The sequence below is a fragment of the Aythya marila genome, assembly GCF_965140915.1.
Source record: "Aythya marila genome assembly, chromosome: 24".
NCBI classification, from domain to species: Eukaryota; Metazoa; Chordata; class Aves; order Anseriformes; family Anatidae; genus Aythya; species Aythya marila.
Genome location: NC_139065.1, coordinates 6011270 through 6038462, shown reverse-complemented (window position 1 = coordinate 6038462; position 27193 = coordinate 6011270). Strand labels below are relative to the sequence as shown.

The window sequence follows — 27193 nt, the reverse complement described above, 5'->3', positions numbered from 1 at the left end:
AAAAACAATGCTGACTTCATGCAACTTCCTGCGGGCTTAGGACAGGAAGCAAAATTCTGACGCCTGTATCAGAAAAATGCCACACGGGTCATCACCAGGCTGAAATCTCTTTGCTGCAGATTTGACACCAGCCCATTAGAGCAACTCCTCACAGCAGGTGTCCACACATACCCGAGATGGGACATGCCGCAGATACTGAGGAACAGGAACAACCCACTAAAGCCCAGTCTTTGAAAAGCAGTCAGGTGAAGCCATGTAAGCACTCAAGCAGGCTTACACCCTCTCTTCCCAAATTTGCCTTGTTGCTGGCCCCTCAATGCCCTGTTCTCCAGCCTGCCTTCATTCACATTACCTTCCCAGGCAGACCATCAAGACCACAAAGCCAGGGCTCCCTATCTTCGCTTCCTCCTTAAGCTCCTCTCAACCTCTTAGGTTTTCTGCCTTAGATCCTGTGCGCAAGAAGAACTTCAGCTTTCCTCCTCTCTCCCACGTCTTTTTTTTTATTAAATCTATTCACTCACTCATTCTCATCTGTCCTTTTTTCTCCCTTTAAATATGAAGCTTCCTCCTTGTGTGCTGCAAAGGTACTCAAGAACCTGAGCCTCTTCTTGTCAACTCACTTAACCTTGATCTAAACCCATGATTATCTGCCGATGTGTTACAATTTAAAAAAAAAAATCTTGCTTATTTTCAAGCTAAAATTTGCTCTGCACAGACAGAGCCTGCAGGCAACTCAGCTGTGACTCATCTAAAGTTTCTTTATAAAGTGCTTCCAAACTAATTTTTCAAAGGCATAAAACATGGCCAAACTGAAGAATTTTCAGGTGGACATCAGGAAGCATGCTTGACCCCAAAGTCATCCCTTCTGACTTATAAAACATTTGCTCTAGAGAGACCAAGCATGCAATTTTTTCCATAAAGAAAAAAGCAACAACTGTCTTGTTTTTTTTAAAGCAACAGTTTCCCCTCCCTGCACTAACCTGCCTCTTAGAAATAGATAAGGCATTCTGGTCAAAATTCTCATTAATTCCAGCCAGCTGCCAGCAGCAGCCTACAGCGTTCTCACTATTTATCTAGTCATAACTTTCCAATTGTTAAGCAATTGTGTGCATTTTAGAAATAGAACGGTAAGCAGGTTTATAGCTCGCCTGCAGCACTGCCTTTGTGATGTTAAGCACAGAAACAGAAGCGTAGCGAGAGCTGTTAAAGAAAACAACTATATGAATATTGAATTGCCAGTATCAGGAGAGCCCAGTATTGGAAATTGTTGGTTACTGTGAATTTGGTAGTTAAATCAGAAGCTCAGTTTCAGGAAGAGTTACTCCCTTCTGCAGGGAAGGAGTAAAGGTCATGTCGCTGATGATCTGCTGCAACAACTGATCTTAATGCAAGGTGGTACATTGTTCTTCCACTCCAAGCAGATCGCCAAGTTCACCTAGGCTCAAAACAAGGAATGCTTTTTCTTTTTTCTAGTCTCATATGCAGGGAAAAGATAGAGTAAAACTGACTGATCAGCTAAAGCTCAAAGTCAGCTTGAGAGCCAAGCCCTGAGAAAACCCAGCCCAGCTAGACTACGGTTTCTGTCCGCCCACTCTGGAAGCGGTTTCTGTCTGCTTGCAGCCACGGAAGTCCTTTTTGAGGACCAGTGTTTGGTTTGCTGTGAAGAACCCAGAAGCCAGTAACGGTCTCTTACTATGATGCAGAGTCATTAAGTTGATATTCTCTTGATCTGCTGAAGCAGGCCTGAACCCCAGCATCTCTCCATAATCGCTTGATCACACCAGCTAGCTCAGCAGTCATCACTCCCTCCTCTGCGCTTCCAGCTAATACAAACAGCTGACGGGCATCGTCCTGCAAGAAGAGGTGAAGAAAAAAAAATAAAAATCAAAACTTAGCATCAGAAACTGTCTTAGAGGCTGCAGCAACTGCACTAAGGAGTCATGTTCCCCTCTGCCATGCTGTCCAGTCTTCTCCCGCAAATCACCACGTTCTTCTTCATCCTGCAGTCAGAAAAGTGAGATCTGTGCCAGAAACCACCTCCTCCAGCCTGTGGGGTGGGATGCACTGCTGGCGGGTGGCAGCCTGTGGCATACAACACTTCTGTAGCACCAACACCACAGGGATCTCCACCCCAGCACAACAGGCAGCATTCACATCAGAAATGCTGCATTTCAGTAACGTGGCACACGATGCCATCATCAGAGGAGAGGTAAGAATGCCAATGTGCTATTATAGCTAAACCATAAATAATGGCTTATAACTGAAAAAGCTTTATTAGAGCAGTGTCATACAGTACGGTAACAAGGAAAATCTCAGTATCAAAAGCAAGTTTTGGATGATTACAGGTTTAAAGCTTTGAGGATACGCTGTTTGCTGGAACAGCTGTCAGAAGGAAAGGAGACTGATTTCCTAATCAAGTGTTTCATCAGGAGATGGGACAGACTGATCCGCATTTGACTCTCTGCCCCAGAGCACAAAAAATTCTTTTCAGAAGTCTTAACGCAGGACCTTACTTCCCAAGCAGAAAAGCAAGCTTTTTCTCAAGCTTTTCAAACTAAGCAAGTTAACAAGCAGAATTTGAAAGTGGAAAACAGGCTGACCTATATCCCACACTGATGTTTACTTCTGCAGTGATCAGACCTGCCAGCTTCCTTTCAGATGTAAGAGACCTTTCACTATCCCAACAAGTTCTCAACTGCAGCAGACTGTCTCCCTCCTAATATCTGCTCCTCTCCAATGAGTATCTGTATCTGTACTGTCCAGCATTTACCAGCAAAGCTTGGAAAACAGTCAAATCTGCCTGCTACTCCAAAGGGTACTTCTCCCGAGCACAAGGCAACAGCCACCTAAATTAATTTAATCAAGGTTTAAATCACTGCAATACAGAGCCGGAGCTCAGTTATGAGTCTTTGCACGTGCTGCACTTACGGGTACAGTGCTATGCTGACAAGTCATACGCTGTGGTTTGCTGGGAGGCAGTAGATTTAGTTACCCTGGGTCTTGCCCTACAAAACTGTAACAAGTTGTTTGCCCTTCAGCGTAGTTTGGGGCACGGGAAAATTCTTGGCATTCAGCTCTTGTTCTGCTTTTGCAAAGCAAGCTAAGCTTGGGCAGGTCAACTGAAAAAAAAGGAACTTGGATTTTAACATCTTCCTCCTTCCAGCCACATTAGCCAGGCTGAGATCATCACTCAACCTGCACAAGCTCAGAGGAAAGGTGGAGCAGAATGCCAGGGTGGGTTTGGAGAACAGTTGAGTAACAGCATAGGTTAGTGCGCAAGTGAATATATGCCCTTCAGCAAGGACACTTTGTATCTTAAGTTCCAAATATCTGCAGTTGCGACACAAAGAAGCAAAGTGTGTTACTTCACTTACCGTGTATTAACTGTAAGCACAAGGAATCAGTGCAAGTCAGCAAACGTCACAGGCTGTGCAGCCACCGCCCAGAATACACAGATCCCATCTCCTACTCATTTTCAGGAGCTTCTGACTTCCCATTCTGCCTGTGCCTTCCCCCACCACGACAGTTAAGACTTCCTCTCTTCAGTTTCTACCAGCTTGAAGTACTGATGGTGAACACCAGTAAGAAAGAGCACAAGGAATCAGCAGAACTGAATGGTAAAGGAGGGCCTCCAATCCTCAGAATGCTAAGACTACAAGTGTGATCAAAGTTTATTTGGTTCAGCTTAAAGACTAACTGGCACAACGCCTTGAAACACTAATGAGGACTGACGTCCAAAGACAAGCAATTTAAACCAAAACTAAGAGCTTTGTTAAAAATTCAAATACCTTATACAAATGGTTGGGGATTTTTATTTATTTATTTGAGCACTCAAACTACAGATCGTGAAGTGTCCCACTAATGCATCTTGTAACAAACATACTTCCACTATAAGCGTCATGGGCAGAATTTCCAGGATTCATTAACACAAGTCACAGCACCAACTCAGACTAAGGGAAATAAGTGAAATACTTACTGCTCTGGCAACTTCCCCAAAGTCTATCTTTAGCCTTCCCATGGCTCTTATGATTGCAATGATGGACTGGATAGTATTGCTGTAGACAACCACTTTATATTGTTTGCATTCTTCCTCCGAATAGCCATCCTCATGAATAATCCTGGAAAAAAACCAAGCCGTCACTCCCAAGCCAAAGCACAAGGGCACTTCTTATTTCATCTTGCACTGAAATGCAGTTCACATGACTGCACTCTCACTTACTTCATCTGCTTCACAATGGTGCTTTTGCCAGATTCTCCAGCACCTGAAAAGCACAAACAAATTCCAGTTAGCAAAGTTAGAAAAAAAAAAGCAGATTGTGCCCTCCTCACTTCCAACAGAGAGGTTGACAGGGTGTGGAATAAGATGCTTCCTGTGCTAGCAGAGCCCCATAGCAGCTGTACCGTCCCTGGGGGAGGGATGGCACCTATAGCTGCACCCTCCTCAGGATTTATCTAACAGACTGTCTGCCCGCCACCCCTTGTTTCCAGCTCACTAACTCCAGTCCGAGGCAGCCCAACAGCTAAATGCATGGATGCCATCAGGTCCTGGCCACTATCGCCGGGCTGAGCAAGAGAAAAGCATTGGCCTTGAACAACCAGGTGGGGATAGCCACAGATCCTGGGGCACTTTCACAAGGAACAGCTAACTCAGAGCAATCTTGTGAGGTATTCAGAGGAAGGGAGCAGACTCAGAAGAGAGCTCAAAAACATGCACAAATTCTGCACACAGATCCAGGTGAAGCAGCTTAGGACATTAAAGGCCAGAAATGTGTTACTGTGTCAGAGCAGGAATACCATGATAGATCTTGCAAGGTCCCTCGGCCACTTTGCGGTCAGCCAAATGCTGCCCATAATGTTCTAAACAGAAAAAGGCGTGCTCCCGTGCTCCATTAATACAGCACAGTGGTAAAAGCACACTGACGGCACTCCCGAGCCAGGTGCTTCTCAAGAAGCCGCAGCAGAATCCAACAAGGCCTGCCCAGACTTGAAGTGGCAACTCCCGGCCACCCGTGAGTCACCAGCAGGAAGAGCAGGGACCTGGCCTCACGCTGCAGCCGCTCGCTGCTTCCCACAGGGGAGCACAGCCACAGGACAGGTCGGGCACCTCCACCACGGCACGGCACACCCACAGCGCATGCAAGGCAAATTGCAATTGATTAACAAGTTCTATTCTCCATCGTTTCCCACAATACAAGCTTTATTATTCTGGGGAACCGAGGACAAAGAGACCCGCAGGTTTACTTAGGAAATGAGCACTTGCCACAGGATGACTTCCAGCTGAAGTATCAGAGCTGTGGGCAGCAGCACCTGGCCACGCCTGCATCGCAGCCGCCTTTCCTTCAGAGGATGGAGCAACCTGCCTTGCTGAGCCCCTGCACACCGCGGGGGGCTGACTTATTCCAGCCCGCCGAGTCAGAGGCTCCTTTCACCAACGTTGCTTTCAATCCAAGGCATCGCAGAGCGCTCTGCACCCACTTCCCAGGGTGCAGCGAGGGCAGCAACCACCTCTGCTCACCAGTGCAGCGGGCACTGGCTCTGTGCCCCAAAGCCACGGCATTATCCCAGCTCGTTATCACAGCTCACCGAGCCCCGCAGCAGCAGCAGCCAGGGGGCATTGCCCATGCGAGGCCCGTGCCAGTGATGAAGCACGCAGAAAGCACGCAGGAGTCACTGCGTGCCAGCAGACAGCTGGCTCTGCTCTGCCCCGTGCGACCACGCAGCAGGAGCTGCCTGCAAACAAGCTGGACCAGCCATGGGTTTCAGGCTGCTCGGCCTAAAGGGCTCGCTCCGAGCTGCAGAACTGGGTTTGCTGAAGCCCAAAGAATGAAGCTGAGCCTGTCTGGATTTGGTTACGTGACTAAAGGTGTCCTGGCCAGGGGACCCAGCCTGCCGTTCACTTCCAGCACAAGGACTGCAGGCGCCCCAGCGCACACTGAGAACTGGCGGAGTGGTGACCCTGAGCAGCATTGCTGCCAGCAAGGCGAGTTTTGTTGGGAGAGGAGAATCCCTTTTAGGTTATCAGACTGATGGGGAAAGACCAAATTTCAGGTATAAAAAGAGGCTGTGAGAACCGGGCTGTGGCGTATTTCTCTAGAAGAAAGTAGATGAAATGCTCTTCCAGAAAAAGAGCGTTTCCCAAGCCTCTTGCAACACCCAAAGCGGACTACACTGCATTCCAGTTCCACTCCTGTATCCCTGAAGCCTTGGGAAAGCCGGCTCCTAGGTACAGCACCACAAATAGGGCATGAAAGCAGTGCTGTTGCTCAAAAACAAACAATTCACTGCCCGGTCTCACTGCTCGATGCCATGCTGGCATAGGAACCCAGAAATCCAACTCCCGAAGACAGAAGGTTGCTTTGTTGGGTTTGGGAGCAGGATGGGTACGCTGCTTCCTCGCTTGGAACTTCACACATGTTCTAGCTTGCTCGTTTCACCTTCCCTATTCAGCCAACAGGGTTTTGGTGGAGGAAAGGGCAATACCGCAGAGAACCTGGAGGAACACGAAGTACTTGCAAGAACGTCAGGGTAGGGCTTACAGCACGGGCTGGGAAGGAGCACACAGGACGGCTGCTTTCTGCCAAATACAAGCTGCCGTTCACCGGCTGTGAGCACGCTGTCACCCTCGGAAGAAGGCAGCAATCATCCCAGGACTGAGCGAGGACAACGCTGCCTTTACAGACACGCACTGTGTCCACTCCCAGTGCATCCGTCAGTTCCCAGATGTTGATGTGGATTCCTGAGGCTCTGCTGCTGTATTAAATTACAACAGAAAGTTTCCCCAACATCAGACAAGGTCATTTTCAAGCTGAATGTGCATTTCCTCCTAGGGAGCTTCAAACCCAGCAAGTGGTCAAATATTTTTACAGCTCTTGGTGGCTGAAGACAGGAGATACAGATCTGGTTCTTCACCCAGCAAGAGCTTTCGCAGCAGGACAAGCAGCTGGATGACAGGTTCTCAGGCTGTCAGGTGGGAGGAAACCAAAGTCAAATGAGGCCTTAACACATCGTATCACAGGGCTGTGCCTCCAGCCTCTGTACGCAGAGTGGCTGGACGAGGGTTTCTGCTTCTTCGGAGAAGAGCTGAGGGACACGCTGCTGTCTGAGCAGCAGAGTGCCACTGCCTGGGGCACGCGGCCGCTCTGCTTGCTTCGGCTGCGCGCGAACACCTTTAAGCACCGATTTTGCAGATACTGCTTTGAGTTTAGCTGCCTCACCATCCCCCTCGGGGACAGCAGCACTAGCAGCTGCCCTGTGCAGCAGGGAAACTGCTTCCGAGATAGGGCATGTGGTGCAATTTAAATCAATTAGCCTTTAGTCTAGGCTGAAGGGTTACCAGATGAGAGTCTCTCATGACAAAGTACTTCCATGTCTGGAAACCAAAGAACTCAACTTTTAAATTATTCCTAAGCATAATTCTTTTTTTTTTTTTTTTCCTTCCCTCAAGTCTTAAAGAGAAGATATTGCCAACTCAGCTCCAGGCAGAACAGGCAACATAAGACACATTCCATCTTTAAAGCCGTTGAAGAAACGTTAGCAAGAAATAATAACAAGGCAAGCTTTAAGCAGAATCCCCCAAACCTTTATTCAGATCTCCGAGGGAATTAACACCTTTCACCCAAGCAAACCCCGGAGGCCTGAAGCGCACGACGCAGCAGGGCTCCCCACCACAGCCCGCTTCTGCGGGACTCTATCCGAATCCCAGAGCTTGCAGGAAGCATCCTCCAGCTGAGCAGGCTCTTTCCTCTTGTTGTGCCCCCCGGGATGCCTGCCTCTCCTGGGGCAGGCACGCTTCTAGCAGGGGTGACACAAAGCGCAGCGACCTGCTGGCTGCACGCTGGTGACAACCCCAGGCGACACGCACAGCTGGGTGCAGGAGCGTTAGGGCTCCGTGTACCCGGCGCCTCCGCCCCGCTCTGCACAAGGGCTCCTCCACGCAAGCCCTCGTGTTTCTTTCCGCAGGTAAGCATTCCCCTCACTTGGCCGTTGTAATGGGAAAGCCTCAGCGCTGCCACCTCCCCGCAGAGCCCTGCGCAGGGATTCGGAGGAGGCTCCCGAGCACAACCTCTGGCTCTTTTCTCATCGCCAGACTCGCTGCCATTTCCTCAGATTACCTTAAAATAATCCACTGCTGCAGCAGGCATCGCCGAACTTGTACTGCCTGTCATCTGAGTGACAAAACAATATCAGATACAATTATGCCATGACAACACAGCCAAGTTGGTTATACAACACTAATTCGAGCCACATTCATTTAACTCTTTCCCTTCTCATTTCCAACCCCACGCACCTCAGCAGCAGCCTCAAAAAGCAGCAGCCCGTGCTTTTGGGGGCCGGGGTCCCGTTCCTCACCCTACTGCTGCTAAGGGACCGAGAGGCAGGAAAAAGCGACCCACGCCCTCTGCCCCTTTCCCTGCCAAGAGGCAGCCCAGGACAGGCTGCCAGGGCTGCCGCGTGTCACCTCCTCTGGGAGGGGATTCCCGAGGGAATTTTTCCGTCTGCTCCCAGCCTGGCCCCCTGGCCCTGCACCTCATTAAGCCCTCATTTTAAAGCGCCTGCCCTCCAGCACCACAATCACTCGCCAGGAGCTCCCGCTGGGGCAGCAGCTGCTTACCAAGGCAATGGCTGGCATCAGGCATGGTCTCCTCCAAGTGGCTCAGGAAAAAAACCAACACGTTAACACTGCCCCGGTCTATTCCACGACACCAGTGCTGCGTGCTCCCGTGCAGCTCGTGGCATTTTCAGGGGCCCCCTCTCACTGCCTACCTGTGCTTTAATCTCCCTCCTCTCCAAATTTTCACAGTTGTTTGCATTTTACTTAGTTCCCAGCCCCAGCTTGAACATCTCCAGGTCTCATTTCTGTCCTCTGACACTTGCAGTTTGTCTAAATATTTGCACGTACCGGGCAAGCTGCTGCTCTGCCTTGTTCCAAGTCACTTGAGTGGCTGCAAAGGGTTTGCACAAAGCGATGCACATCAGGCCCTGGGTAACCAGCACTCAGTGCACCCTTTGCTCCCGGGCGCACACAGCTCCATTTGCCCTGATGCCTGCTGTTTGCACTTACAGCAGGGCTTAAGCTTCAGTCGAGTACCTTTAGCAGGAAAAAGAGCAGGGACTGGAACGCTTTGCATAGCGCGAGCGGGCAGCGTGGCGTTGGAAGTGCTCGTGGGCCTGCAGGTCTCCAGAAGAGCAGGCAGCTGGAGCGCTTTGAGGAGCTGAAAAATCAGGAAATGAGCCACTGGATGTCACTGGGCCCACTGATACCAGAGCTGGAACACTGCTTGGGCACTGCTTGGGCACTGCTCACTGTCAAACACAGAGCAAGCCTCTCCTCTGTGCTTCAGGTAGCAGTTACAGGGAGATCCCCTTTCGCCGGGAGAAACCACGGCTGAATGGAGCAGGGATGTGCAGAGAAGGCTTCACAAGCCCAACGCCTCTTCTCCCAGACTGGCAGCAAGGAACACGCTGATCCCACAGCTCTGCCTGCGCGCCCCAGGGAGGGCGATTTCCCCTCCCAAACCTCCTGCTGCTTTTGGCAGAAGCGGCTCCCCCCCGACTGACCCCGCAAGACCCCCCTGCAGCCACTGCTCCTCCGCTCACCCCGCGGGGCCAGGATCGCTCCCCCAGAAGCCGGCTGGGACGAATGCCCCCAGCCAGCCCCTGCTTACTCCCGGGGTGGACGAGGGGGAATCTGAGGCAGCCCCAGGCCCTGCTGCAATGAGCGGTGCAGAGCCAAGGGGCCCCGCACAGCCTGGAGCTCACAAGATTTTGGGGAAGAGGGCAACGAGCATGGCACCAAAACACAGAGCGGACCGGGAACTGCAGCCCTGCACCGCTGTGCTCCAGGTACAACGGCCACTTTAAAGAAGTTACCTCTTCATTCACGCCGCCGAGGAAATGAGAAAGGGAGGCCAAAGACTACCTGCACCTTCCAGACACGAGCACCGAGCAAGCTCACTGTTTCAGAAGGTATTTTAAGCAAAGTGCTCTTTCTAAAGCTCGATCAAAACTTCGGGTGAGGACTTTTTCCCCCCAGTTAAGGGGAGAAGCCCTGAAGCATCTGAAAGTTTCAGGAGGGAAACCAGGTTACTGCCAAAACAAATCCTTACTCGAGACTTGGAAGAGATGCACCTGGAATATCCATTAAAGCCCAAAAATTTAGCAGGCTGACACGCTGCTGATCCCTAGCCTCTGGAGGAGGCCACGCACAGCTCGTAACTACAGCAACAGCCCGCATCCGCTGCGAAACCACAGCAGGAGCTTGGCAGAAACCTCGGCAGACCGCTGCCGAGACAGGGGATGCTCAACCCCCGCTGAACCCCAAAACCCACCGAAGCTCACAGGCATTGCCAGAGCCAACAGCCTGGGAACAGCCCCGGGAGCAACGTGGGGTCACCCAGCTGGGAAGGAGCCCAGGGGCCGGAGCACGCAGCCGGGGGGAGCCCGGCCCCTCCAGCACCGGGACCACGGCGGAGCAGGGGCTGCTTGAGTGCTCGTAAGCGTCCCCGGGGGGACACTATCTCCCGAACAGCACAGATGTTTCCTTTTGTCAACATTTATTCTAGCCCCTCCCTAGCAAACAGCCATGGATATTTGCCTTTATACACAAACACGCTCCTAGGACGCGGTTTTCCAGGAGGCTGCAGCCCTGGCACGCGCTCCTCCTGCGCAGGCTGCACCCCCGGCCCTCAGCCCTGTGCCCAGCCCCAACACCCCCCCCTGCTGTGCACGCTGCTGGCCCTGCTGATATCCATCACATCTCCCCTTGCAGAGATGTTTTATTTATTTCAGCGCAGCCCTGGGAAGCTCTCGGATAGCACAAGGCCAGGAGAGCTTGGCTGACTACAGGACCCAGCCCCGGGAATCAGGAAAAGGAGATGCCATCAGAAAGGAGGGCAGCGGTGTCAGGCCACCGGGCCCCACGAGACACAGCTATTGTTAGAAAAGTCAACAGGAATCAGAACAGCTGAGGCTGACACGCTGTGACAGCGACAACCACACACTGGAAAAAAAAACAACACCCGTACCCAAAAGGGCCCGGCTCGGGCTAGCAGGAGCCAATGGTACAGGACGAGCTGTCGCTGCCTCTGCACAAAGCAGAAGCAGAGGATCCGCTGCAGGAAGCCCTTCTGAAAACCTCACCACCGAGAGCCCTGGCACCACGGTGACTCCGGAGGCCCCCCGGCACCCAGTGCGACGTGGGGGGTTCCTGACACAGCCCCGCAGGCAGCCCTTGTGCTGCATGCAACTGTGGATCTTTCCCATATGAACCCCACCTCATCCCTGTATGGAAAAGGAAGGGAGAGAGGCTTGCCTGCATTATTTGGCCATCAGTGTTTGTGTAAGCCTGAAAAATTAAGGCTTGAAACCACAAAGCTGCAAATGGCTCATAAGCAACACGAGCTCCTACGCACCCATCCTTCACCTTTTTCTTTTTGCCTAGAACCTTCCTAGGGCATCAGCCTTATTTTACATAAAGGCTTTGAACGCCTGAGCGCTGCCTTAAAGCTTCAGGGGAAAATTTTAACACAGCCTTCAGTGGCTGCCCCACGCGGGGCTCACAGGGAGCTGGGGGAGAGACCCGGGGCAGGGCCAGTACCTGCAGCACGCGAAGCAGGCGGCGTCACCCCACAGCCAGGCAGGCGAAGCCCTCACTTCGAGGCTCCTCGGCCAAACGTGGCCAAAAGCATTGCTCAACTGTTCTGGGGGGGCTGGATACGGCCCAGGGAATCCCACATCCACCCAACAGGCTCCAGGCTGGCCACGGCTGGAGCAACCCCCGGCACCGACAAACTGCCTGAGGAACTGCAGAAAGAGGTGCAAAACCAGGCAGAGACAAACCTAAAGGTGTCAAAAAAAAAAAAGCTCCCCTTTGGTAAAATTAAAAACTAGAAACTGGTGAGAGAAGAAAAGGCCAGCCCTGGCAGGACGCAGACTGCTCTTTGTCCTCGCACGCTGCTGCAGCAGGGCCAGATCCTGGTGCCCACGAACCCAGCGGCTTCCAAGCAGGCTGCGAGCGCTGGTGAAGTGACTCCGGCTGCACCCGGTGCGGGATGCCAGGGGTGCCGGGGGAGCCTCCTGCACTGCAAACGCTGAAGGCTAGCTGCAATAAGATTTGGGAGACAGCGTGAGGTAATGGGAACAGCCTGAACTCTTGCGACGTCCATTTTACCTTTGATACAAAATTTTTTCTACGGAAGGAAAACAAACAACAGAAACTATTTTCCTCCATGGCAAGAACCAAATCAAAGTTCACGTCTGATTTACAGCCGCTTTACCTCATCCCAACCCCGCAGCGCACAGAAAGGCTGGTGGAGCTGACCCACTGCTGCGAGCCACGAACTGAAAGGCCCGAGAACAACCACAGACAGCGGGACAGCCTCCCCGTCCCCACCATTAAACGGCCAGCTGGCCAGAACCACCTGCACCGGCCGTGCCCTGCAAAGCTGGCACCAGCTCCCGGCAGCCCCATGAGCACCGGCACGGCCAGCAGCACCCTGACCCCCAGTGCTCTGCCAAGGGCCCCGACCCCCCCTCCCCACCCACAGCCCCGCAGCACGCTCTCATGGTGCGGCTCCCGGCCGAAAAGCAAGCGACCACCCCTGCTGGCTGCCCCGGCGCCCCTCCGAGCCCCCAGCTTTTTGCCTTCAGCCTCACCACGTGCTGCAGGAGCGGTGCTGAGCGCCGTGCCTTCCCCAACCTGCTGCAGAGTCAGCCCAAAGCCACGTTCAGCCTGCACAGAGGCAGCGAGGCAGCCCTTCTGGGCAGGACCCAGCACGGGGGCGCGTGCAGGGCCACGGGAGGAAAGGCACAGGCTGCTCTGCGGGGACAGGGGTGTGTGGGGGGTGGCAGGCAGACCCCGCCACCAAGGCCCCCGAGGTGGGAGCTGTGTCCCAGAGCAGCAGAGACCTGGGCTGGGCAGACACGGAGGGAACGGTGAAGACAAGGGTCTGAAAAAAAGTTCCTCGCTAGCACTGCTGCCTGAGTGTCTCATTTTCCTTGTGACCCGGGTGGACTGATGTTAAATCCCCGCTGAATTTGATGGAGGGGCAACAGCCCTGAGTTTTTACAAACATTTATCAAAACGAGCAGGCGGGCAGGGGACAGCCCATGAGCCCCCCGCCAGGAAGCAGCACACACCTGGAGCAGGGGCGTACGGACACCCCAACACACGGAGACCCCAACACACAGAGCTCCCCTCGGGCCTCTGCCCACCCCAGGGCCCAGCTCCCGCTCGCTGTTTGCTCTTAGAGCTGGCCCAGTCGGTGCCACCACGGTAAGGAGAGAAGGGTAAACGAGTCAGAGCGGTTACCAAACACCAACTGGGAAAACACGAAACAGGAGACGTGCCTCTGGTGACAGCCACGGCTGCTCGGGATCGCTGTATGGGATCGCCGGGAACAAAAGGCGGTGGCACGGCGAGCGAGGGGGGCAGCGCACTGCCCAACCTCCGTCTGGCTTTGTGCGGGGTGCGCTGCAAAACCAAGCAGCAGCCAGCTCAAGCACCAAGCCCCTGGGGCTGCTCGACCGAGCTCCCATGAGGAAGGAGCACCTCGAGGACCAGAAGCGAGGAGCACCGTGCCTTTGCAGCTGCATGCTAGCTCATTGCTCAAAACTTTTAAAAGAGACACGTTCAAATTAAAAAATCCCTCTTTGTTAAAAAAAAAAAAGAGTTATTGTGATGCTCTGCCTCCGTGTTTAATGAAACTTGAACCTTGTCCAGAGAGCCCTGGGAGGATGGGGCACAACACTGAACCCCCAGCCAGCTGCTCCGCCTGCAGCACCATCAGCACCGTGTCCCTCAGCTCTGCACGAGCACACGGCTGAAGCAGGAGCCCGCCCGGCACGAGGAGCTCGCGCTATGCAGCAGCACGCGAGGCCGGCCCTCACCCTGAGCGACCAGGGCCAAGCCTCAAAGATTGAGATGGATTTTTGTGAAATCTCCCATTGCCGCTCTGCGGTGAGCGCTTGGCACCTCCCTGGCCTTCTCCTGCCTGCACCCCATCCTGGGGGGTGAAGACCAAGCAGAAGGGTTCGGGTCCTGCAGCCGACCCCTGCGAGGTGCAAAGTGGCAGCAACAACACGGGCACAGCCCGGGAGGCGGTGGGCACACGGAGAGCCTTCCTCAGCCCCGGCCGGGCACCAGGCGCCACGAGCCAGGTTCTCATTCACACAGCAGCTGCTCCCAAACGCTAACAGAGCTAACTGCACGGAGATATTGAACTGCCTTCTGAAAACATAACCCTGACTGCTGCGCCTGCGAGAAAACCCTCACGTGGCCACTCACGAGACCAGAGCTCGCAGGAGGAGCGCTCCAGACGCGAGGGCAGCACGTGGCAGCCACCACGGGACGGGGACGGCGCCGCCCCGCAGGGAGCACTGAGCGGCTCCGGAGGCGAGGGGCGGCCGGGCCCGGTGCCCCTGCAGTCCCCTGACACACCATCGCTGTGAGAAGCAGGGGAAAGCTGCCTGTAGGGACCTGTGGTATGGACGGCAACAACAGCTTGGCCTGGATTTGAATCCCTAGAACGCCCTTCTCTGCGTTTCATGCAAGCACAGCCACGGCTGGCTGAGCACCATGAGGTGAACTGGGGGAAAAGAGGGGGGAACGGCAGGCTTGGAAAACAGCTGAAATCTCCAGGAGTAGCAGAGCTCACAGTTTGCTGGGGTAGTTACGCAGATGAAGGCTATTTTAGAACGAATTTATGCGTTTAATTATTTTTGCATGAATTAGCAAGAGCCCTTCAATGTAACCACGCAGAGCATCCGAACCCCGTACCACCGCAGCGGGCTGGGGACGGGCACGTTCTGCACACACACAATTTGGGGCCGGCTGCACCCACCCACCCCAGGCCTTTTCCACACCTCTCCACAGCGTGCAGCGGGACAGCCACATGCACCCAGCAGTGACTTCGTGCCTCGGAGCTGCCCAGAGCCCTCCAAGACCCGTCTCAGCACCTCTGGAAGGTGCAGGAGCACGGAGCCCCCGGCCCTTCTGCGTTTTGCTGCTCATCCCAGCTGGAAAATCCCACGGCTTCCTACGTCAGGCAAATCGCATGCCCACGCCTGCACAATGGCGCTGTCCCAGAGGCAAGGTGGAGCGGGGCGGCAGCAGCCGGCGGGGCTCTGGGGTGAGCCCTCGCCCACTGCCACGTGCTCAGCCCCGGCTCGGGAGTGGCCAGGCACCGAGCAACCATCGCCTCGCAGGCAGGGGGTGGCAGGACCCGGGCTCAGCTGCTGTGCACCGCTCACATTTATTTCTGGGAAAGACCAAAAAGCCTCGCAGGAGTTCCTCAACAGGCAGTGCTGTGGAAGCGAAACGTTCCAGGTGACCTGAGACCCCCACGCGGGAGCCACCGCACAAACCTGCAGCTCCCGGACCTTCACCCGGCGAGCGGCGCTACCTTGGCCAGCACCCGAACCCCTGCGGGGTCCCATCTCCCACCTCAGGCCAGGGGAAGCTCCGGGAAGCAGAAGGGGCACATCAACCCCCTCTCCTTCCTCCTCTGCCAAGGAGGAGACACTGTTTAAGGAACAAAAGCCCTGGTGCTGGGTGCAGCACTCACCTCCCACCAGCTCCCAGACCTGGCAAAGAACGCACGCGAGCCTTACCCTCATCTATGGGGCTCTGCGAAGCCCCAAGTAGGGCAGCGATTTTCACAGGGCCGGGGAGGAACATACGGAGTCCAAACTTTTCTCTCTAGAGAAATGCGTTTCTGCTAAACTTCACTGCATCAGCAGAACGGCGGGAGGCTCGCTCCGGTTACATAAACCACCGCAGGAGCTCCGACGAGTTAATGATACGAGACACTACTTATCCGAGACATCTTAATGCTACGTTGGGAAAAAAATGCTTGCTCAAACAATGGAAAAAACTCGTGAACTTTTCCATCAGCTCCTCGATCCCTCCCCGAAAGGACGTTTGTTCCCACTGCAGATTATTTTCTGCTGGCAGTTGGCTGCTCTGCTCTACCTGCTCATTAACAGAGCTGCACGTGGGGAGGGCGCATTTCAGCGCCACCGAACCCCCTTTGATCAGCAGGAATCCTTCCACTGATTTTTCAACTAGAAAGCTGTGACGGTGGAGACAGGACGCAGGCCACAGCCAAGCGTGAACCCGATCCGAGGCCCGACGCAGATCTCCTCCCAGTTATCCCAGAAAAGCTTCACTGGACTTCGACATATGTGACCCCACTACTGACAAGGTACCCGAAGGCACAGCAGGCAGGCATTTTGCTGCCTCCAAAGCCATCAGAAACCCCAAAACACAACCGCTGCTTGGGTTCTGGAGTCTCACCCAGGCTCTAGGTTAACGCGCTCTGAAGACAATTATTGGACAACCTTTTGGGTAACTCCCCTGACTCTGTCACCCGCTGCCAAGGTCAGGCAGTCCTGCCCCAAAATCCTTACAGCCCTTCCCATGTTGCCACAGAGAACACCAGACCGCAGAGAAAAAACCTGGCACAGGAAACACAAAGGAAGAACCGTGCCATGCGCTCTCCCTGGGAATGTGCACGCGTTGCTTACTATCAACAGCACAAATCCCCGCGGAATAAAGGATTATCCCGACCCTCGGCCGGGAAGCTCTCCGTGTGCACAGATCACAGAGCGCTTTTCTCAAGGATATGAGCAAAAACAAGTTAAAAGGGGGGAAAAGAAGCGTTCACAGGAGGAGGACCCCTCGGAAGGCAGGATCGCTAGCCTGCTCCTCCTGTTCGAAGGAGAGAACCCAGGCGCCTTTGTTCTGGCCCTCAGCGACCCCACCCGCCCCCACCTGAGACGGGGCCCAGCGGCGCTGCCCCAAGCAGAGGCCCCGGGCGGCCCGGCACGAGGGGGCCGTGTCCTGGCGGGCTCCCCCTGCCCCGCCCCGCCCCACCCCGCAGCAGGGCAGCGGCGCGGGGGCAGCCCCGTGCCCGGCGGGCCCCCGGGGGGCAGCGCCTCCTCCTCACGGGCAGGAACCCCCGGCACGGCCCCGGCACAGCCCCGGCACGCAGAGCCAGCGCCGAGGGGGTGCCCCCAGGACAGCCCCGTGCTCAGCCGAGCGCTTTTCAAGCTCTCGGACAGGCGCAGCCCGCAGTCGCCCCGCACCGCGAGCCCCAGGGAGCCCCCCGGGGGGGGCCGAGCCCGGGCAGGCGGCGCCCGCAGCGCGGGGCCCGGGGTCCGCGGGGCTCCTCACCGAGCAGCAGCAGCTTCACCTCCTTGGCCGCCTTCTCGCCGTCCTCCCGCAGGTTGCGGTCGATCATTTTGCTCCGCTCCACCGCCGCCTTGTCCTCGGCGCTCAGCGTGCAGCCCATGGCGGCGGCGGGCCGGGGCCGGGGCCGGGCCGAGCGGAGCGGAGCGGAGCGGAGCCGCGCCTCTCGCCTCCCTCCCTCCCTCCCTCCCTGCCGCCTCCCCCCGCCCGGGCGGCGCCGGATTTCCGCCCGCCCGCCGCGACCGTTACGCGCGGGGCCTGCCGGGAGCTGGGAGGAGCGCGCCGCTTCCGGCGCGGGGCCGCGGGGCACGACGGGAAGCCAGGGGCACGCGCTGCGCTTCCGCCCCGGGGGCAGCGGGGCACGACGGGAGTTGTAGTCCCGAGGCCGCGAGGGGCCTGGCAGCCCCCCCACACTTCCCCCTTCCACGGTCAGGCGCTGGGGGCCCGGCCCCGAGCTCCCGGGGCACGGGGAGGAGGCCGAGGCCGGGGCGCGGGGCAGCGGGGCCGGGACTCCCCCCCCCTCCACCCCGAGGACCCCCCCGGGACCCCAGAGCCGGGGCCGGGCTGGGGCTGCAGCACGGGGCCCCCCCGGGACCCGCCCGCGGGGCCGCGACCCCCCCAGCCCTGAGAGCCCGGCGGCCTCGCACAGCCCCGGGTGGGGGCACGGGGCGCCAGGAGGGAGCACCCCCGGGACGTCCCCAAACCCCCCGAGCGCCGCGAGACCCCAGAGCACACGGAGCAGAGTGGAGCAGAGCGGGGCAGCCGTCCCCGTGCAGCCGTGTTTGAGCCGAACGCGACCGCGGGGACGCTACAGCCCCGGGGGGACGGGGGCGGCCGTGGGCGCGTGGGCCCCGTCAGCACCGCGCCGCTCCGGCCCCTCGGCCCCGTCCTCGCCGACCTGTCCCGGGATGCGGAAGTCAACGGGGGGCTGGTCCCGCTTGGGGCTGGGGGTGTCGAGGCGGGGCCGGGGCTCGGCGGGGCAGCCGGTGCCCTGCAGGAACTGCAGGAAGTTCTCCTCGATGGAGCCCTCGCGGCTGGGCAGCCGCAGGTCCTCCTCGGGCGGCTGCTTGAAGAAGCAGGTGAGGAGCCGGCCCAGCTCGCCGCGGATCTGCCGGTTGAGGCACCCGTAGAAGAAGGGGTTGGAGGTAAAGCAGAAGTAGCCGAGCCAGGTGACCACGGTCTCGGCCGCCGGCCCCGCCAAGGGCTGGGCGCTCAGGGCCGTGTAGAGGTGGAAGGAGAAGTAGGGCAGCCAGCAGAAGAGGAACTGGCCCCCCACGGCCAGCAGGATGGCGGCTGCTTTGCCCCCCCCAAACGTCCTCTGTGGGGTGGTGCGGGGGGCCCCCGAGGTGGTCACCATGGTGGAGCGGCTGCTGAGCGACTCGGAGCGCCGCCGCGGCGTCTCCATCCAGGTGGGCAGGGGACCGTGGTGCATGGCGGCCACCCGCGCCACCTTGAACATGCTGCAGTAGACCACCACGATGATGAGGAGGGGCAGGAGGAAGTAGAAGGCTGCGAAGAAGACCACGAAGAACTTGCAGTAGGGGCCGCGGCTCCATTGCAAGGAGCAGCCGCGGCCGGCGGGCGCCGGCGGGTGGTCGGGGGACAGCCAGCCCAGCACGGGCACGAGGGAGGTGGCCACGGCTTTGAGCCAGACGCCGACCAGCACACAGGCCACCAGCCCCACCGTCATCCGCACCTCATAGCGCATGGGGTGCACCACGTAGTAGTAGCGCTCCACGTTGATGGTGGAGATGGAGAGGATGCACATGCTGATGAAGCAGACGCTGAGGAACAGGTAGACGCGGCACATGGCCTCGCCAAAAACCGGGCTGTCAAAGATGGACGAGCCGGAGAGCATCTCCAGCGGCATGAGGGTGAGGGCGGCCAGGAAGTCCACCAGGCAGAGGTGGAAGACGAAGACGAACTTGCGCAGCGCCGGCGTCTTCACGATGACGGTCATGACGGCGGCGTTGCCCACGATGGCCGTCAGGTCGATGAGCAGCATGAAGAAGAGCCCCACTGACTTGGAGGCCACGTCCTTGGGCTTGCCGTCGGCCGTGCTGTTGGGGGGCATGGGGCCCGGGGAGGGCTGCAGCGCCCGCGCCGCCCTAGAGCCGTTCCAGGCCCAGGGGGCGGGCAGGGAGGGCTCCATGCTGTGCCGCTGCGCCGGCGCTCACCGGCCCATCGCCCATCCTCGGGGCCTCCGGCGCAGGGCCGCGGGGCATCGCTGGGTGCTCACATCTCCGCCGCCCTACGCCCGACACTGGCTCCGGGCCATCTCCCGGCCCCGCTGTGCCGGTGCAGGATGGGTCCTGCCGAGCCCGCGGCACTCAGTGCACCCAAGGGTGCCCCCCGGCCCCGCTCATCTCCCCGCTCCTCTCCGCCGGGCAGAGCCGCGTGCCTGCGGGGAAGGGGAAGCCATCAGCGGCGGGGCACAGCGGGGATGGTGGGGGCAAACTGGGGCCCACGAGACCCCAGGCGGGTGTCCCAGCTCCGCTGTGACTCCCAAGTGCAACCCCCCGCACCCTGGGCATTGCTGGGTTCCCCCACATCACGACCCCCCCACCAAACCCCTTTTCCAAGAAAAACCCTTGATCCCCTGAAAAATGAGCGATTCTGGGGCTAAACCCCCCAAACTCCCCTGCTTCATCCCCAAACACCCACCTGCATCCTTCACCCAGAGCCTGGGCACCATGCGTGGCTGTGCTGGGACCGGCTCGGGGACACCAGGTCCTGGGCGCCCGGGTGCCCCCCTCACCTTGGGGGGCCGCGTGTGACCCCACACCCCCTGCCCGTCCCAGAGGGGTGCCCCCCCCCCCACACACCAAACACAGCCCGGAGAGAGTGGGGACCGGGGCGGGGGCCCTCTGGAAAACCCCCCCTGCCCCTCCCCACCCATGGGTGCTCCCCCGGTGCAGGGTGTGGGGGGGTCCCTGAGACCAGCCGGTGCCCCCCGGTGATGGAACGGGGGTGCAGGGGGTGCCCCCACCCCCGCCTGACCGACCCCCCCCCCCATCACCGCCCCCAGCCCTGCCTCCCCGACACCCCCCCCCCGGCATCGCTCCGCCACGGCCCCGGCACCTACCCCGGGGGGGGCTCCACGGGCCCCCGGCCGGAGCCGGGCGGGGATGCTCGGGGCCGGGGCCGGTGCTGGAGCCGCTGCGGCGAGGGATGCTCCCGCACCAACCGGGCTGCTGGGTCCTAAACGCCTCCCGCCCGCGCCGCCGCTCCCCGGGACCACCGGGCCCCGGGCAGGGACACGGGGGGGGACCCGGCCCCGCCGAGCCCCCCACATCTGCGGGGTCTCGGGGGGGGTCGCGGCTCTGCCCAACGCCCCCAGGGGATGGGGTTTGTGGGGAGGGGGGGAGAAGCAGCCCCGCTTGTGGCCCCGAGCATCGGCCGTGCCTCAGTTTCCCCAGCCCCCCCCCGAGGCTGGGGGGTCCTCGTGGGGGCGGGGGGGTCACTGTCGGCCCGGAGGGTCCGTTCTGAGGGTGGGGGGTCGCTGAGGGGATGGGGGCGAGTTGTGAGGGTGGGGGGTCTCTGTGAGGTGTGGGGTCTCTGTGGCACCGGGGTGGTCCCGGTGGGGGTGCAGTGCCCAAGGCTGGGTGCTGGGGAGGGCTCTGGAGGCACTGGGGGAACTGGGAGACGGAAACCCCTGGGGGCATGGGGGGAGACAAAGGGGCAGGCACGGGGTAAGGGGGTGCAGGGGGCACCTGGGGGGATCCGGGCCCGTGGGGCAGCTTCACAAGGGGGAGAACAGAGCGGGGATGGGGACGGGTGCAGGGGCACAGGGCCAGCAGGGTGAGGGACCTGGGGGGGTTGCAGGGCACCTGTCTGTGCCCCCCCCCCCCCCCTCCCAGCGCCCCGTCACCTCCTCCCAGTTCAGTGATGAAGCCACTGGGACGGGGGGGGTGCCCCCGCCGCGTGCTGTGCCTCAGTTTCCCCAGGTGCCCAGCCAGCAGTTTGCAACGTGGGGGAGTCCCCAACACCCCCTGGGGGCCGGCACCCCCTGAAGGCCTACGCAGGCTGGGAGCTTCCCCCGGCAGTGCCCTGGGCCCCGTCCCCCGGGACGTGCGGGTGGGTGGGCGTCGCGCGGGGCCGCGTGGCGTGGCGGCCGTGCCGGGGGCAGGCGGCGAGCGGGCACCGCGTCCCTGCCGCAGGCCCGGCGGTCACGTGCGCATTGCTAGGCTACGGGCACCCGAAATAAACCTGGCCGCACCGGATTAGAAACGCAGGACCTCGTGTGAACCGGCACCACCGCGCCGGCACCGGCACCGGGCTGCCCACCTAACCCGGCGGCACCCCAGCGGCGCTTCGGTGTGGGCGGGGGTTTGGCCGTGCTGCTCCCCCCCTCCCCCAGCACCCCAGCATTTTGGGCGTGCGGAGGAGCAGAGCCAGGCCCAGCACCCCGAGAACCATCCCGGAGCTGGGAAGCCACCGGGAGCATCGCTCCCACCCCTCAGGCACCCAGCAGGGTCCCCGCAGCGGGGCCGTGCAGCCCCCGCACATGGGTGCGTCCAGGGGGGAGGGGAGGGAGACCCCAGGCCCACCCCCCGACCATGCTGTGGCAGGGAAACTGAGGCACGGGGGGCAGGAGGTGAGGCTGCCGTGGGTGGGCCAGGTGGGGGGGGCATTCCCCAGCGGCTCGGGGGGGGGGGGCTGCCTCCCAGCAGGTGCTGGCTGCTGGCCCCTGCCCCACAGCCCAGCCCAACCTGCGCCTTGGTGCTGGGGGGATTAAGGGGGCACAGGGGAGGGGCACCCAGCACCCAGGCACCCAGCGCCCGGGCACCCCCGCACCCAATCGCCCCCCCCAGGAGGCACCCGATGACCTTGGCAGTGGCAGCCCCGCTGCAGGCGCAGGGTGAGCGCACACGTGTGTGTGCAGTGTGAGCAGTGTGTGCAGCGTGTGCAGCGTGTGCAGTGTGAGCAGTGTGTGCAGTGTGTGCAGTGTGTGCAGCGTGTGCAGCGTGTGCAGTGTGAGCAGTGTGAGCAGTGTGAGCAGCGTGTGCAGTGTGAGCAGTGTGAGCAGCGTGTGCAGTGTGTGCAGTGTGTGCAGTGTGTGCAGCGTGTGCAGTGTGAGCAGCGTGTGCAGTGTGAGCAGCATGTACAGCGTGTGCAGCGTGTGCAGTGTGTGCAGCGTGTGCAGCGTGTGCAGTGTGAGCAGTGTGTGCAGCGTGTGCAGTGTGAGCAGCGTGTGCAGTGTGTGCAGTGTGTGCAGCGTGTGCAGTGTGAGCAGCGTGTGCAGTGTGAGCAGCATGTACAGCGTGTGCAGCGTGTGCAGTGTGTGCAGCGTGTGCAGCGTGTGCAGTGTGAGCAGTGTGTGCAGCGTGTGCAGTGTGTGCAGCGTGTGCAGCGTGTGCAGTGTGTGCAGTGTGTGCAGCGTGTGCAGTGTGAGCAGTGTGAGCAGTGTGAGCAGCGTGTGCAGCGTGTGCAGCGTGTGCGTGTGGCTGTGCACAGGTGTGCGCACGCATGGTGGCTGCATGCGTGTGCTCACACGCGTGTGAACCTGGTGTGGCAGCACGTGTGCGTGTGCGAGGGGGGGCGCGCACACTCGTGTCTCTGGGCCGTGCGTGTGTGCGCGTGGCTGCAGCGTGCCCGTGCTCGGCTGTGCGTGTGCCCGCGCCTCCCGCATGTGCCAGCGTGTGCGTGCTCCCGTGTGGCACTGCATGGCCGGGTCCCCGGGGATCCCACCGCGGTGGCACAGGGACGGGGACGCCCGGAGCCCGCTGTGACCGGGGCAGCAGGAGGGGGGGTGCGGGGGTGCCGCTGCCTCGGGGGAGCTCAGTGCGGGGCGGGGGCCGGGCTGGCAGTGGGCACAGGGCAGGGATTAGCACCCGGATTATGGCAGAGAAATTGAGGACGATCAAAGGACAAAAATCCTGGTCCAGCGGCAGGGGACAGTGGCGGGGGGGGGCAGGGGGGGCAGCATTGGTGTCACCCGGCTCGGGGCGTGCGCACGGGTGCAGAAACCCCAACTGGGGCAGGGAGTGGGCAGAGGGGGCGGGGGGGGGACGGGGTGAGGGGCAGCCTGGGGACGCCCCGCTGTGCCTTGCAGGAGCTCCCCTTTAATTACTCCCCCCCCGCCCCCCCTGCAAATAAAAAGCTGCATCATCACGGCGCTGTTTGTTCCAGCTCCTTTCCCTCTAATTTTGGACCCAAAAAAACGGCACAAATGTTTGCATCTAAAAATACGCCCGGGAGGCAGAGAAACAACTGTGCACATCGGGGAGGGGGGGAAGGAGGGAAAGGGGGTCACCCTCTGCCTGGCCGGGGGCAGCAGCCCCAGGGGTGCCCCTCAGGGGGGTCCCAGGGCAGGGGGTCCCCAACTCAACCTGGGGGTGGCAAGTGGCCTGCTGAAGGCCAGTGCTGCCAGGATGGGGGCGGGACTGGGGAAACTGGGGTGAGACTGGGGGGTCTGGGCCGGAACTGCGGGGTACGGGCTGGTACGGTGGGGTTCCTGCTGGTACCAAGGGATGTGGGCCAGGGCCTTGGGGTCTGTGCTGGTGCTGAGGGATGGGGGCGGGTGCTGCCAGTGAGCCCAGCACGGCACGGTGCGGTGCGGTGCGGTGGGGATGGGATGGGGTGGGGATGGGGTGGGACGGGACCAGGTATAGGGATGGGGATGAGATTGGGATGGGATGGGATGGGATGGGGTGGGGTGGGATGGGATGGGATGGGATGGGATGGGGATAGGGATAGCATGGGGTTGGGATGCAGATAGGATGGGATGGGACCGGGGGTGGGATGGGGCTGGGACAGGGTCCGGGTCAGGGTGAGGATCTGATGGGGCGCGGCTGGGGCCGGGGTCGGGGCCGGGGTCGGGGCTGGGGGCGGTGCGCGGCCCACGAGGGGTTAAGCGGGCGGCGCTGCCATTGGCCGCGTGCGGCGCGGCGGCAGCCAATCAGGATCCGCCGTGCGCGGGGGCCGCCGCGCCGGGGCCGCCCCCAGGCCGCTGTCCCGGGGCGGGCGCTGCAGCCCCGCGGGGCCCGGCGCGGCTCGGGGCGCTTCGGCTGGGCCCGGCCCGGTTCTGCTCCGCTCCGCTCCGCTCCGCTCGGTGTCCTCGCCTCAGCCCCGTTCGGCCCGGCCCGGCCCGGCCCGGCTCGCGTCGTCGTGCCTCGGCCCGGCCTCCCCCGCCGCCCTCCTCGGCACCGGCCCGGCCCGGCCCCGGGCCCCGGTAACGCCCGGTCGGGGTGTGGGGGTGTGGGGGGGAGCCGGGCATCCTCCCGCCCGCCGCGGGGGGGCCGCGGCGCGGGGCTGAGGCGGGGGGGGGGCGCGGGGGGCACCGGGAGCGGCGCGGCCGGGCCCCGGTCTGGGGGGGGTGGGGGGGAGGCAGCGGGAGCCCGGAGCCGCCCGGTGGCAGCGGGCGAGCAGCGGGCCCGGCACCTGCCGGGACACCGGGTGGCCGGAGCCAGCCCGCGCCGTGACACCGGGTGAGGGGCGAGCCCGGTGCGAGCCGTGACAGCCGCTGGCCCCCAGCCACCCTCCGCCGTGTCACCGGGTGGCCGGAGCCACCCCGCGCCGTGACGCTGGCAGCCGCAGCCTCCCCGCGGTGCACGCCGTGACACCGGGCACCCGGCTGTGCGGTGACACCGGGCCGCACGAGCCCCCGCGGTCCCGTCCCCATCCCCGCGGCGGGGCCGAGCGCGGGGCCGGGGCCATGGCGGGGCCGGGGGCCCTGCTGGCGGTGCTGGCGCTGGCGGCGGGGGCGGCGGGCGGGAGCTGCCCCCCGCGCTGCGTCTGCGCCTCCAACATCCTGAGCTGCTCGCAGGCGGTGCTGAGCGCCGTGCCCGCGCCGCTGCCCCGCTTCACCGCCGTGCTGGACCTGAGCCACAACAACCTGAGCCGGCTGCGCGCCGACTGGGCGCCGGGGCGGCTGGCGCACCTGCACGCCCTGCTGCTGTCCCACAACGGGCTCGCCTTCGTGTCCACCGAGGCCTTCGCGCACGTCCCGCACCTGCGGCACCTCGACCTCTCCTCCAACCGCCTGCGGGCGCTGGAGGAGAACCTCTTCAGCGACCTGGCCGAGCTGGAGGTGCTGCTGCTCTACAACAACGAGATCGCCGCCGTCGACCGCACCGCCTTCGACAACCTGGGCCGGCTGCGCAAGCTCTACCTGGGCCAGAACCACATCGCCCGCTTCCCGCTGGAGCTGCTGCGCGAGGGCAGCCGCCTGCCGCAGCTGGCGCTGCTCGACCTCTCGGCCAACCGCCTGCGCAGCCTCCCCGTGGCCGAGCTGCAGGCGCTGCCGGCCTGGCTGCGCGACCGCCTCTACCTGCACGGCAACCCGCTGACCTGCGACTGCCCGCTCTTCCAGCTGGTGGCCCGCGGCTGGCGCCGCCGCCTCAGCGCCGTGCTGGACTTCCAGGAGGAGCTGCGGTGCCTGCCGCAGGACTCGGGGGTGCCCGTCAGCATCCTGGCGCTGGCCGGCCGCGAGCTGCTCAACTGCAGCGAGGCGCGCGAGGCCGTGCTGGAGGCGCACCTGGGCGACACCGTCACGCTGGGCTGCGACAGCCGGCTGCGGGCGGCGCACAGCCGGCACTGGGTGACGCCGGGCGGCGAGCGGGTGCCGGAGGAGGCCGGCAACGGCAGCGCGGCCGTGCTGGCCAACGGCAGCCTGCAGCTGCGGGCGCTGCGCCCCGAGGACGCCGGCACCTACGCCTGCCGGGTGGCCGGCCCCGCGCTCAACGAGACGCTCTACGTGGAGCTGCTGGTGCACAACTTCACGCTGCACGGCCCGCACGACGGCCTCAACACCGCCTACACCACGCTGGTGGGCTGCATCCTGAGCGTGGTGCTGGTGCTCATTTACCTGTACCTCACCCCCTGCCGCTGCTGCTGTCGCGGCGCCGACAAGACGCCGGCCCCCCGTGACGACAGCCTCAACTCCTCCGTGCTCAGCGCCACCCCCAACCACGCCGCCGGAGAGCCCCCCCAGTCCCACAGCACCGCCGGGCCCCGCGCCCCCCCAGGGGGGCAGAACGGCAGGTTCAAAGCGGGGGGCACCCCCCCGGCCGTGGCGGTGGCGGCAGCGCGGGAGGGCCCCCGAGCGCAGAGGAAGCTGTCGGACCCGGACTCGGTCAGCTCGGTGTTCTCGGACACCCCCATCGTGGTGTAGGGGGGCCACCCCGGTGCCCCCCCCCCAGCACCCTTCCCCTGGTCCGTGCTGGATGGGGTGCAGGAAGGACAGCCGGCCCGCTCCCCCCGCTGCGTGCATCGCAGCCCCGGGCTCCGCAGAGGTCGCCTCCGCCACGCCGAACTCAAGGGACACGGGGACTCTGGCGGGGACGGCGCGACCTGGAGCCCCCCGGGGGGTCCGCGCACCACAGGACTGACGGCACCCAAGGACACGGAGCCACCTTTGCCCCCCACTGCACGGGCACCCCAGGGCCAGCAGCCAGATCCCGGCCCCCCCCTCCCCACGACGCTGCCCCCCCGCATGTTTATCGCGACGCATGACCCCCCCGGGAAGCATGTCCCCAAGGCCACAGCTGCCACCCAGACCAGCGGGGGGACTCAGGGCACGGCCACCCTCGGGCCCCCCCCCCCCCCCCCCCCCCCCGCCACCCCCCGTTCAGTGCAGAGCCCGGAGCAGACCCCGCTCGGCGCCCCCCTCGGGGTCCCGTCCCGGGGTGGTAACGCCGCCGCCCCACGCGTGGGGGGGTCCTGTGGCCGGGGACCCCCCCAGCCCCTGCCTGCCCCCTCAGCCCCCCCCCACGCCCCCTGTGCTGTCCCCTGGCCGCGCTGCTGCATCGGTGACAATAAACGTGAGCTCCCCGCCCGCTGCTGCTGCCACGTGCCGGGACCGCGACCCCCCCCCGGGCCCCCCCAGCACCACAGGGACCCCCGGGTGGGGCGGGGCCAAGCCGCGGGGGGCGGGGCCGGTGGGAGGGGCATGGCAGGGAGGGGGCGGGGTCTGACCAAAGGGGCGGGGCCGAGTTGGAGGGGGGCGGGGCTGAGGGCGGGGTCTTCCCATCCGCAGGAGGCTGCGGCGCGGGGACAGCGACA

The 27193-nt window shown here is 61.6% G+C and overlaps 3 protein-coding genes across 4 annotated transcripts in view; 1 reads left to right on the top strand and 2 right to left on the bottom strand.

Annotated features, from left to right (window-relative positions):
- The window catches only part of GNAI3 (G protein subunit alpha i3), a 30902-nt gene extending 10572 nt beyond the window's left edge, over positions 1-20330 (bottom strand). The window contains exons 1-5 of one of the 2 annotated variants that reach the window (XM_082778446.1): positions 20326-20330; positions 17174-17320; positions 4220-4262; positions 3977-4118; positions 1694-1851 (exon numbers count right to left, since the gene is read on the bottom strand). In XM_082778446.1, coding sequence (XP_082634572.1) covers positions 1694-1851; positions 3977-4118; positions 4220-4262; positions 17174-17291 — 461 coding nt within the window. In that variant the 5' untranslated portion in view covers positions 17292-17320; positions 20326-20330. Of the gene's footprint in view, positions 1-1693; positions 1852-3976; positions 4119-4219; positions 4263-17173; positions 17349-20325 lie in introns of those variants that run through there. The other variant, XM_082778445.1, reaches the window with a different exon arrangement.
- Positions 17997-19651, bottom strand: GPR61 (G protein-coupled receptor 61; the record flags this gene model as incomplete). The annotated part of the gene is made up of 1 exon (XM_082778388.1): positions 17997-19651. Exon 1 carries the CDS (start codon positions 19338-19340, stop codon positions 17997-17999), a length of 1344 nt encoding a protein of 447 aa, XP_082634514.1. The 5' UTR covers positions 19341-19651.
- A 4369-nt stretch (positions 20331-24699) lies between the features above and the next one.
- AMIGO1 (adhesion molecule with Ig like domain 1) lies at positions 24700-26984 on the top strand. The gene has a single exon (XM_082778691.1). The coding sequence runs from the start codon at positions 24846-24848 to the stop codon at positions 26301-26303; it is 1458 nt and encodes a 485-aa protein (XP_082634817.1). The 5' UTR covers positions 24700-24845; the 3' UTR covers positions 26304-26984.
- Positions 26985-27193: the final 209 nt, after the last annotated feature.

Bases quoted from the DNA above. Each gene is read 5' to 3' on its own strand.
- AMIGO1 (XM_082778691.1), top strand. From the start codon at position 24,846: ATGGCGGGGCCGGGGGCCCTGCTGGCGGTGCTGGCGCTGGCGGCGGGG.